The sequence below is a fragment of the Phascolarctos cinereus genome, unplaced genomic scaffold, assembly GCF_003287225.1.
Source record: "Phascolarctos cinereus isolate Bilbo 61053 unplaced genomic scaffold, phaCin_HiC Scaffold_2;HRSCAF=192, whole genome shotgun sequence".
Classification (NCBI taxonomy): domain Eukaryota; kingdom Metazoa; phylum Chordata; class Mammalia; order Diprotodontia; family Phascolarctidae; genus Phascolarctos; species Phascolarctos cinereus.
Window position 1 is genome coordinate 256,169,992 of NW_027555625.1, and position 12,806 is coordinate 256,182,797.

The 12,806-nt window shown below is 37.9% G+C and overlaps 1 protein-coding gene across 1 annotated transcript in view; it reads left to right on the plus strand.

The window, feature by feature from the left end:
- Positions 1 to 12,806, plus strand: part of LOC110205113 (late lactation protein-like) — a 42,553-nt gene continuing 29,747 nt past the window's right edge. Inside the window, exons 1-5 of the mRNA XM_078149164.1 lie at positions 1 to 90; positions 787 to 914; positions 1,621 to 1,691; positions 4,187 to 4,300; positions 5,249 to 5,350. Of these exons, the coding sequence (XP_078005290.1) occupies positions 1 to 90; positions 787 to 914; positions 1,621 to 1,691; positions 4,187 to 4,300; positions 5,249 to 5,350 (505 nt within the window). The remainder of the gene's footprint in view (positions 91 to 786; positions 915 to 1,620; positions 1,692 to 4,186; positions 4,301 to 5,248; positions 5,351 to 12,806) is intronic.

A 12,806-nucleotide genomic window follows, 5' to 3' on the forward strand; every position in this document is an offset into this window, starting at 1 on the left:
ATGAAGGTCCTGTTCCTCACTGTTGCACTAAGCCTTTTCTCCATCCTCCATGCTGATGACTTTAAATTTTCTGAATCTAGACCATTGGAGGTAAGACTGCTTTGGAAAATGCTGTAGAATTGGAGTGGAGAGGTGGGGAGAGAAGATATGTGCTAGCAAGAGGATATCAATTAAAGCCCTCGTTCTCCTTTTTAGCCATGTCTGGAACCTGCAACTTTCTCATTCTGCAAGGGACAGTAGTTTCAGGACAATAGACTCAACCAGAAAACTTTGGGTTTAATCTGGTGGTGGTGATAGGGATGGTAGTTCAAAAGGTAGAAACCAGGTCAAAGATCTCACTCTTCTCTTGCTTTTACTTTTATGTATTCTGCCCAGAGTTGGCTAGACATAGGGGCTATTATCCAGCTAATGTTATCTCTGCCAATGGCCATTTCAAACAAGTTATACTCCCAAGTGGAATTGAGCCTCTAATGATTCAGAGCCACTGCTTGTGAGGATTAATTTGAAGGATCAGTGCCAAATCCCTGCTCTGTTTTGGACCATGAAATATTTGCTGCAACTTTATAGGTCTGGGTTCTTCCAAATTTTTTTTCAGTCTGAATGTGCTGCCACAGGTCCATGATAGTTCCTGGGGTAATTGACTTATGGATGAATTTCACATTAGAGCTGGAGTTAGTTCAGAGAAGATCCAGAGGATTAAGAGGAGATATCTGTGGAGCAGAGGGATCTGTTACTCCCTCATTTGTCCCTCCTCAACATCTGGCTACATACCACAATTCTCTCTAGGGCACATACTATGTGAAGGTCATTTCAGTAGACGAGAAATTTCCTGAAGGGGAGATGCCTAGGGATGTGTCACCTTTGACCATCACCTACCTTGATGATGCCAGAATGGAGGCCAAATTTACCATGGAGTAAATAGCCTGCCCAGAATTACCCTGTCAGTCTGCTTCATCCCTTACCTTCCCTGTTCTAGGACCACACCTAGAACTTATTGCTCTTTAGCCTCTGAATATCACTCTATAGCCTGTGCTCTTTGAATCTAAGCACACACAGTAGTTGGAAGTTTTCATATATGAGTAAGAAGTTTCTGTCTCTTTTAGCATCAATGGCTGAAATGCTTCCTTCTCATCTATTGACTGATTTTCTGAGTCACTATCCAACTTTTGGTCCCCATATGGGTTCAGGACTCTTCTAACTTTCCCAGTTCCCTTGTGGATGCCTCTCTCCTACATAGTTCATGACACAAGACATCATAGGTTATGCATCACAGCCTATTCATACCATATACCTTTCTCCATTTCCTTTGTGGCCACTTGTTATTTTTGATTCCTTAGAGAATGTAGTATTCTATGACCTCTAGTTCTATAAATTTGCCCAGAAAATGTTTGATATTCAAAAATGAATAGGAACACACACAAACTTTTTTAATGAATAGGACTACTAAGGGCACAAACTGTGATACTGATCTGCTCTCGGGTATTCTCTTATAGTTGGCCAATTTGAGATTTGATTCAGGAATCTGGAAATCAAATGACTTTTTGTGATTTTGTTGACATGTGCATTTCTAACAGTCTTATTGTCTTTGGGGAAATTATTCATGTGCATTCTGCTTTCCAGGAAGGATGACAACTGTGAAGAGATTAATATGATATTGGAAAAAACAGATGAACTTGGTAGAATTACCATGAGTAAGTCACTCTAACATATCACATTAAAAGCACCCCCAGGGACAAAGAATCCCAGTTTGAAGTAACTTGTCAAGTTCAAGCAAAGGCTTCTCTGGGGTTCTGGAGTCCAAAGGCTGGGTTTTCTTGACATTATAGGGAGAGTTCGGCAGGCTTTTCTATGACATGGACTGAACTAGTAGGAGGTTTGCCCTCCTGCAGACGTAATTGACCAAATCACTGTGATCAAGGGGATGGAAGTGGCGAAGGTAGATTAGGTAGCTATTCCCATGATAGACTTTGGGAAAACACAAGAACACTTTCTTAACCTCTTTATCCCTGTTGAATCCCAGGATCTGAAACTCTCACCTTTAGATATTTCCTTGGGCAAAGGTACTATCTCATAAAGGCTATTTTAAGGAGTCACATGTGTAATTCAGGAAATAAGAGAGACAAAAACATGCATTAATACATTGATACCAAAAAATGCATTAGAGCTGGGGTTAGTTCAGAGAAGATCCAGAGAATTAGGAGGAGATATCTGTGGAGCATTTTAGGGGGCTGTGCAAATGTAGGGTACCACAGCACAGTTGTGTGCCTGGGACTTTGAAATTGGAGGCACATGGGGGTGGGAGAGATTCTCAAAAGAAACTTAAATTGCCTCATAATTCCATTGAGGGAGGATTTGTCATTGAAGGAGAGACAAATTTCAAAGGAATGAATGAATAAAAAAAGATTTTATTAAGAGCTCATTTAGTGTGAAGCACTGTGCTAAAATCTAGGCAGGCAAATAGAAAAATAAGACAAAAATAAGAAAAAAGAGCTCACAGTCTTCTCTCAATACATATTGATAAGACATGATCCCCACTTAACAGCACAAATACCCAGATACTTAATGGTTCTTATTAATTATGTGACTTCGGGCAGGACCCATGATTTCATTGGTATCAGTAACTCCCAGTGAGTATAATCCTACCAATGTAGATAACCACCAGCTTGCAAGAAGACACTGAGAAGTTAAGTGACTTGTCAGAGGTGAGACTCAAATGAAGGTTTCCCTTTTATTATGGTCAAAATAAGGTAAATTGAGGCACAAAGTTTTGAGTACAATTAGTTTATTAGTAAGGCATGAATTCACCAATAAATAGGATCTCAGTTTCCTCAGCAAAGCTAATACCTTGAATGAGGACGAAAACTCTCTTTTATAGTTTTGAGAAGTACAGAACAAAGAACAGGATTTCATAGGCAGGGAGCAAGTGGATAGAGTTCCGGGCCTGGAGTCAAGCAGATTTGTCATCTTGAGTTCAAATCTGGCCTCAGACATTTACCAGTTGTGTGACCCTAGGCAAGTCGCTTAGCCTGTTTGCCTCAGTTTTCTCATCTGTAAAATGAGCTGGAGAAGGAAATGATAAACCACTCCAGTATCTTTGCCAAGAAAACCCCAAAGGGGGTCAGGAAGAGTCAGACACAACTGAACAATTGCTGAACAAGACCAGCAACAAAAGAGCTCAACACCAACATAGCAAAATCAAGATGATTGGTCACAGAGATTAGGCATGGGGAACAATGTAATTGGATGGAAGTCGGGAATGAGGGGCTAGCAACAACTCCCTCTTTTATTGTTTGTGTCAGAGATAGTGGACCAGACTTCTTTGGATAACAAACCAGACATACTTGAAGAATAGCTTGGTGGTATATAGATACTAGATTAGATTCCCTAGTGTCCAACTGTATCTCTCAAGGATAAAAGATTGCCTAGAGGCAAGAGTAGAACAGTGGTTAGAAGGAGAACTGGATTTCTGAACTTAACTCATTGCAGGCCAGCTGTATTTCTGAACTAAGCTCAGAGACAAAAAACTACGACTTAGGTAAGTTATAGAACAAAATCAATTAATGGTAAATAGGATCAATTAAAAGATGACAGAATCAATTTGATTATTTCACTGACTCAAGACTGGGTTTCTACACACTTACTGTATGCCATCTTTTTTTTTTTTTTTTGCTTTTTAGGCAATTGGGGTTAAGTGACTTGCCCAGGGTCACACAGCTAGTAAGTGTCAAGTGTTTGGTCTGAGGCCAGATTTGAACTCAGGTCCTCCTGACTTCAGGGCTGGTGCTCTATCCACTGTGCCACCTACCTGCCCCCCGTATGCCATCTTTTTGACCTTGGTGAAATTAATTAAATTCTTTGGACCTCAGTTTTTTCATCTGTAAAATGAGAGATTAGATTAGATTTTCTTAAGCTCCCTCCAAATCCAAATCACTGAATCCTGAGTTCCTATAATACGTAATTGTCCATGATAATTCCACAAGAGAAGTACAAAATGATGTGCTGCATGAAGTCTAAGGGGAAAGTCATTTTGCTTTGGAGTCATGTAACTATCCTTGGTGATTCTTAGATTATGGTTGCTTTCTGACCAGAAGTGGAGTTCTCAAGTATGCCTCAGTCTCCTCTATACAGATATTTCCTAAGAGGATTTAGAATGCTAAAGAGGTATATTCTCACTGTTCCCTTATAGACAGATGCCCACACTATACCTGTGCCACAGTAAAAACATCTGAGGAGAAATATTGCATTCTATATTGTCAAAGAGGATTTCAAGGCAAGCAAATCAGAATGGCTCAACTTGTGGGTAAGTGACATGTATTACGAATCAAGAGAACGGTCTCAGTATGTGAGGCAGTTGCTAAAATCTGTCCACCAGATTGTCTTCTACATTCTCAAATATGAAATCCCTGAAAGTAGCAGGAGCAGCTTGGTTTTGCATTTGATACTCATCAAAGCCCAGGGAAGTGGACAGTGGACTCTACAAGTCATCTCAGATTTCCTTAGCTAGGGACTTAACACTGCTAAGCTGTCACATTCTCAGGCTGCAGGAACTGATACAGATTTTTCTTAGTGAGTGAGCAAGCAGCAGAGACAGCTGGGTGGTGCAGTGGACAGAGCACTGGGCTTGGAATCAGAAAGACTTATCTTCCCGAGTTCAAATCCAGCCTCAAACACTTAATAGCTTTGTGACCCTGGGAAAGTCACTCAATCCTATTTGCCTGAATTACTCATCTGTAAAATGAGCTGGAGAAGGAAATGGCAAACCACTCCAGTATCTTTGACAAGGAAAACCCCAAGTGGGGTCATAAACAGTTGGACACAACTGAAATCACACACACACACACACACACACACACACACACACACACACACACGGCAGAGTCTGATTTGAACAAAGCAAGAGATAGAGGGAGAAGGTAAACATGCACATGTTTCTTCCTCTTCACTTTTGGAGATTTGGGGGCATTGTTTTAGTTCATGTTTGGTAGATTTAGATGTTTTTTTTTTCTATACAGATGAAGGTTTGGGATGCATCTGAGGTGGGGGGGGCAAGGGGACTTGTTGGCAGGGGACAAGTGCTGACCTGTTCAACCACTACTGAGTTCTCCTCTGATTTCCTTTCATGCTAACAATTAAATTTACTAAGCAGCAAAAATGAGAGACTCATTATAGGAAGTGTCTATTACAGAAGTAAGGATTAGAGAACTAATGTGTCAGATCTCACAATTATTCATCCTGATTCTCTCTACAGGTCCAAATACAGATGAGAACCCAAAAGCCCTACAGGAATTTTACAGGTTTATCTACAGAGAAAGATTTGATGAAAGAAGAATCATCACTCCCAAACAAATTGGTAATAAGAATGAAGTTTTAGCTCTTCCCTGCCCTGTCTGTCTACTTCCTGTGCTCCAATCTCTTTTCCTCTATTCGCTTTTCATATTTTGAAAGCTATTTTATACCAACCTCTTAGCAGATCACATCTAACCACATGAACTATTGTTCACTTAGTGAGCTCTGTGGTAGGAAATGCTTTTGCAAATGCATTCACATGTGTCTTTATTTTTGCAGAGACCTGCACTCCAGAATATGCTTAAGGTAGGTGTACTTTAAAGACTTCTAGAGCATCTTTGAGAAAAATCTAGAAGCCTTCAGCTCAGCTGAGACTTAAAATGCCACTTAGTTCAGCTTAACTATAGGAAGATAAACTAAGCCTTTCCAGAGTTCTGATCCTGCTTTCAATATCTTGAATAGATCATGAACTCCTTAGAATTTCTGTCCTAGTCTTTAGTACCCCTATATCTTAATAAATGCTTTTGGACATTTCACTCCATTCCCAGATATTAGAGCTTAAAACCATTGCCCCTTGATGAGTTTTTTGTGGAAGCAAAGAACAACTGGCCAGACTCTATCCCCTTAGGAGAGTAAGTGTGATGCTGTGGAAAGAATGCTGAACTTGGAGCCAGAGGACCTCATTTCAAGTTCTGGCTTCAAATACCTGTGTGATCTTGAGAAAATTATTTCAACTTTCTGGATCTTGATTTTCTATTCACAGCATGAATGTCAGGAGGACTAGATGATCTCAAGGTCTCTTCCAGCTCTAAGCCTAGAGTGTTACAAGCCCAATTATCCATTGTTGTATTTGAAGACAATGATGAAATTTCTGAACTTTCAGTATCCTGGGCCTAAGTCTTGCTAGCTCATGTGAAGCTTCTGCTCTCTCCTGCAACTCCAAGAATTCATCACTGAATTTCCCTTTGATGTTTTCTAGGAGACGATGATTCCTTTCAATATCAGAATCAACACTATCCAGGAAATTTGAGCCATCACTTCAGACGACAAGCAGTTCTCTGTGTCTGGGTCCAGCATACTCTCCTCTCTCATCACCCCAACACCATCCTCTAATTTCTAACATTTTCTATGCTATGTAAGTGCTACATAAATGTATGAAGCAATCACACTTCGCTCAGTCTATTTTTTAGATTTTCTTGAGGTAGTGAACAAGAAATAGGTTATAACTAAATCAGTTACACACCACAGGGAATCCTAGGGTCTTGGACTTCCAAATATTCAGAGGAAACTTATGGCTTCTACAGGGTGTGGTCAAAGGTTGCATATATAAGATATTCAAAAAGCTGTCTTTGGTTAGTTTCATGCTAGCACTTAAAGTAAGATCCAAATCTGGAGAGATAAATCAATGATGAAAACAAATCAGTTGTGGGAAGATGGCAGCATGCTAGGAGGAGCCTGGATCCTTCACAAATGCTTCAGTAAAAATGCACTCAAGACTTTAATTTAGAGTCAGATAGAAAATCCTCTACCAGCCCAGAGTTGCATAAAAAAAGCAATAGAAATCTGGAATGTATGAAGCCTAGTGTAGGTAGAAAGACTAGTGCAAACCAGTCTCATGACAGTGAGAAAGGGGGCTATTAGCAGGACCAACAAGAGTGTATCCTTGGATCCCTAAGGCAGTAGGAGAAAAGACCCTGAGCGGAACTCAGCAAGGAGACAGCCTCAGACTACTACAATAAGAAAAAGTGTTAAAAAGGCCCCAGGCTGAGCCCAGGGGAGAGAGTGGCTTCTCAGCCAGAGAAATGCCTTAGGCAGACTGTCAAGAAAAAAGAAAGAAAGGCCTTAGGAAGATCCTAGTGTGGGATGTCTTTTAAGGTCTATGTAACTGGAGATAATAATAATTTCAGTAGCAAGGTAGCCCCAGAGCTTTGGCCACAGAAAAAAAAAAAGATCCTGAGCATCATCCAGGCAATTTTCTCCTAACCTAGCATCCAGCTATGTTGGGGCTGAGCTATGGTTCAGGTAATAGGCTCAAATAATTCTTGAATAAGATGGAACCTAGCCTTTACCATAGTACACAGGATAAAGTAAAGTCTGACCACACAATCAAGTGACATAGAAGTAGAGTTTGACCAAGCACAAACCTTGGACCCAGACAGGTGATATGAACAAACTAAACAATAAATTTCATGAGGAAATATTTTGGATTGAGAGATACCCAATGAACACACCCTGAAGAGGTGACTAATCCCACAAGTCCAAGAAGAATCTCAAGAAAAAAGTGTATGCTGGTATATATACACAAAAAATATACAAGAGGATCATAGGAGTACCTGGAGAAAATGAAACAAGAGATCCAAAATGGAATAGCTAGGAAGAAAACAATGGCAAGGAGAATTGAGACTTTAAAACAGATGGTAGCTAAGTGGCTCATTTCTTACCCAAGAAATGAATAGCTGAATATCAGAACAAGCTAAACAGAAAACAACTAAATAAAACAAGAAATATTTAAACAAAATTAAAAGACTGAAAAAAATAAACCAAAGAAAATGTAAGGAATATAATATTAAAATATGCAAAATAAGCTAAGGAGAGAACATCTAAGAATTATCAGCCTATATGAAAATCATAACCTAAAAAAGACCTTGGTATTATATCTCAAGATATCAAAAATGAAATTGTTCAGATCTCAGCACCAGAAAGTAATGTTAAAAAATTACACTAAGCACTTTCTGAAAGAAACCACAAAATGGAAAATCCCATGCATACCATAGCCAAGTTCCAAAACTTCTAGGTAAAAAATGCTAAAAGCAATAAGAAAAAAAGAGCTCAAATACCAAGAAGCCTAGATTGACTAGGGAGGGCAAAATAGGTAAGGTAACAGTCATTAACAAAACAAATTCCCCTGAAGAAGAGATCAAGAAGGACAGATTAAAAAGAAAGGAAGAAACAATACAACCTGGGACCAAGGAAAGAATAAGGTAAAGAAAAGATGGTAATAGAGGAAACAGACCATTTTCATTTATAGAGCAAAGAATGAGGAAAACTTACTTTCTTTTACCACCTTCTTATTTGCATAGATGAGGATGGGAGCAAAGAGAGAAAAGGTACAAGAAGATAGGATTGAGGGAAACACAATTAATGATTATAATCACAAACATGAATAGTACAAATTCACCTAGGGCAAAATGGATTAGAAAACATCCAAAAACATGTTGTTTATAAGAAATACACTTGAAACATAGAGAATCTCATAGAATCAAAAGTGAGGAATTAGAGGAAATTCTATTATGCTTCAGTTGAACTCCAGTGGGGACAGCAGTCATGATTTCAGATAAGGCTGCAGTGAATATAGGGGAGGATAAGCAGGGAAACTACATTATGCTTAAATGCACCACAGAAAGTCAATATAAAAACTTCATATATGCATCAAATAGCATGGCATCTAAATACTTAAAGGAATAAAATTAATTGAATTGTCAGGAGAAATAGACAGTAAAATTGTAATAGTGGGGGACCTCAATGTATCTTTTTCAGATATTGACAAATCTAATCATAAGATAAACAATGAAGAAGATAAAAACTTGGATATAACTGTTTAAAAATTAGAGGTGAAGGCTCTCTAGTTATTACTATATGGGAACAAAATGAATTTACATTTTTCTTAGCTATACATAACACATTTAAAAAAATTGATCATATTTTGGGACATAAAGATCCGACCAAAAAATTAAAAAATCAGAAATACTAAACATATCAGTTAATGATCATAATTCAATAAAGATTATATTTAACATGTGATTTTTGAAGAAAAATAGATCTATAGAATAGACTAAAAAAAGAAAATCAGAATTATGAAATTGAATAATCCAGTATTATGGAAATCTGAAAAACATTAATTACTTAGGAAAGAGCTACCTATTTGATAAGAACTGCTTGGAAAACTGGAAATCAATATGAAAGAAGTTAGACTTAGACCAACAAGTTATACCATATTTCACAAAAAAAATTAAAAATGGATATGCAACCTGCATATGGAATGTAACTAGCTTTCATCCAAACCCAGATTATTTTGTATACTGCTATGCATACAGAAATCATGATTCTGAATTAGGAGAAAGAATGCTAAACAGTATATGAAATTGAATGCCTGCATATGGGACAGGGTTAATATCAGAAATTCTTAGGGATACACACACACACACACACACACACACACACACACACACATGCATACACATGTATAACACACACATATATATGCTTATATACATACATGCACATTTCCAGATATTCTTCAGGAGGGAGACAGGTAAAAAGACTTTGGAAGCTATGGATATATAAGGGAAGTCAGATCCTTAACAAGCCCCCTGATTTCAATAATATGATGATACATTTAGAAAATCCTAAAGAATCAACCAAAAAATTAATTAAAACAATAAATCAAATCAGCAAATTTTAAAATCTAAAACAAATCCACATAATCACCAACATTCCTCTATGTTGCCAAAAAAAAAAACCAAACAGGGAGAGCTGGAAAGGGAAATTCTATTAAAAAAACCTATATAATAGATAAAATATTTTGGAATGTATCTACCAATACACACCGAAGACTTCTGCAGGGTTTGGGGGTGTGGGCTGTAAGGGGGAACAGAACTGACTCCAGCTGGAAACTAGTCTCCTTTGCTTCAGGTATGATGGACTGTCCTCTACTTCCCTCTGTTCCTCAGTTCTCTAGCTGAATACTGTTACAACACAGAACATTGTCACACTGTACTCCTAGCCAGATGGATTAGCTAGGTAGCTCAGTGGATAGAATGCAGGGCCTGGAGTCATGAGTTCAAATATGACCCTTTTTGCCTCAGTTCCCTCATCTGTAAAATGATCTGGAGAAGGAAATGGCAAACCACTTCAATATTTTCCCAAGAAAACCCCAAATGGAGTTACAACAAATCAGACATGACTGAAATGACTAAACAACAAGTCCTAGCCAGAACAAGGTTTTGAATTTTGCTTTTCTGAAGCTGCAAGGAGATGGGCATGGGAGCAGAATTGAGTCTTTTTACAAATCTAGGTGGGTCAGCCCATGTAGCACTGTCACAGTGTGGTAGCTGGTTGGGGGGGGGAATCACTGAGGAAGTATACTAAGATTAAGAATTCACCTTCTCTACTGTAAGTTCATTGGGTTCTTGTCTTGTTAGGATTATTATGTCACAATTTTTATTTTGGAGAGATTTGAGAGGTCATGAGAATTAGAGAAACTATTAATCTTCCATCGTAATGGTCACCCAGAAATAACTCAATATATTTTTAATGGCATTCTAGGTTGGTTATTTGAGATGTTAGGAAAATCATTATCATTGTAAGGTGCTGATGTTTGTGTTTTTGCTGTATGATTATAGGTTTTGAATTTGGCATTGGTGATTTTTACAAGAGACTATAAAAGGTTTTGACCCAAGGGAGGAGCATGTTTTTGCCTAAGCCTGAGCTGTTTTGTGTGCTGTTTCATGTGCAGAAGGAGATGTGATTCCAGATTAGGGGAGAGAAAGTTGAATGTGACTGGATACTAATTAGAAACTTGTATAAGAAGTAGGGCTAGTGCCAGAGCTTCCTTGGAAGATATGTGTATGGTCTAGATATTTTCAGGAGGAAGGTATGTTCAAAGACTTTGGAAGTTCCAGGCATGTAGGAGAAACCAGCTTCTCATCATGTCCCTGAGTTCTAGCTTGTCTCCTTAGAGAATTCAAATTCTCCCTTTGGGTGAGATCAGAGCCTTTCTCTTGGTATGAGATGGAATTTCATCTTATGTCCAGCAAAGAAAGAATTTCCTACTGAGCATTTTCTAGTATATTCCAGTCTTAATAACTTCTCTGATTTCTGTTTCCTTGGATAAATGGGTTTGCTCACTACCTACTATATTTTATGGTCTTTTGAACAACTAATACTTGGCGGGAAGGAGTTAAGCTAGCAAATATGAGCTAAAAACTAGTAACTAAGAGAACAGCTTTTGTTTTAAATCCATGAAAATTATACTCCTAGACCAACAATACATACATACATATATGTGTGTGTATACATTTTTTGGGGGGGTGGGTGGGTGGGTGGGTGGAAAATAGATATAATGATCATTTAATACTCTTAGAGATAGGTGAGAGAAGGAGAAAACAACTAGTCACAATCTTGTTCTTGTCAAGGTGGAAATAACAGTCTTCTTTGCAGATAGATGGGCCAGATTGCAGAGACATTTTTCATGCTGTTAGCAAGATGAATTTAGATAATCCATAAGGACATACATATCATACATGAGCATACACACATCTTACATGAATTTCCTACCAAAAGCAATTAGAGGAGAGCAGATACAGCTTTGGTCAGGAGGTGAATTCCTAACCAAACAAGGGATTGAGACACTAACAAAAGTTAAAATAGTTTAGATTACATGAAAAGAGAAGCTTTTGCTCTGTAATGAATCTAGGAAAAGAAGGAAGCAATTGATTGGGGAAAATATTCTAAATAGATACTTCAGATAAGAGTTTGGTACTCAATAAACATATTGAATATGCATCATGTACACATAAAAACATTTATATAAACATAGATGTGTGTATACACATATGAACTACTATGAGAAATATATAGAATCAAAGACCATTTGGCAATGGAGAAGTGGTAAAAGGATATGAACAAACCTCAAAACAATTGTAAACTATTAACAATAATGGAGGCAGTTATGTGGCTCAGTAGGTAAAATGTTGGGCCTGGAGTTAGGAATACTTGAATTCAAATCTGCCCTCAGAAACTTACTAGCTGTTTTACCCTGGGCAAATCTCTTAACCTCTGTTTGCCTTAATCCAGTGGAGAAGGAAATGGAAAAACACTCCAATGTCCTTGCCAAGGAAACCCTAAAGACAATATGGTTCATGGGGTCAAGAAAAGTCAGACACCATTGAATAGCTGAGCAAAAACAATTAACAATAATATGGAAGAATGTTCCAAATCACTAATTTAAGTGAAATGCACATCAAAAAACCCTGAGGTTTCATCTCACACTTTGAAAATTGGCAAAGATGGCAAAAAATACAAACAGGAGAGGTTGTAGAAAGATAGCCACACTGATGCATTTTTGGTGTGGTTTTGGATTAGTTTAAACATTCTTGAAAGCAATTTGGAATTATTCAAAGAAGATACCTAAAACATCCATTCCCTTTGACTCAGAGATTTTCTTGCTAGGCATACCCTGAGGAAGTTATTGACAAAAGAGAAAAGAGCCATACATGCCCAAGTATTAGTAGTAGATTTTTTTTTGTGGCAGCAAAGAACTGGAAACAAAGTTGGTGTTCATCAGTTGGGGAATGGCTAACCAAATTTTGGTATATGAATGTAATAGAATATTACTGTGCTAAGAGGAGGAAAGCAGGTTGAACAGTGCTAAGGATATGATAAATACAGACAAACATGGAGAAACTTACATGAACTGATGCGAAGTAAAGTAAGTTGAACCAGAAAAATAATATACATTT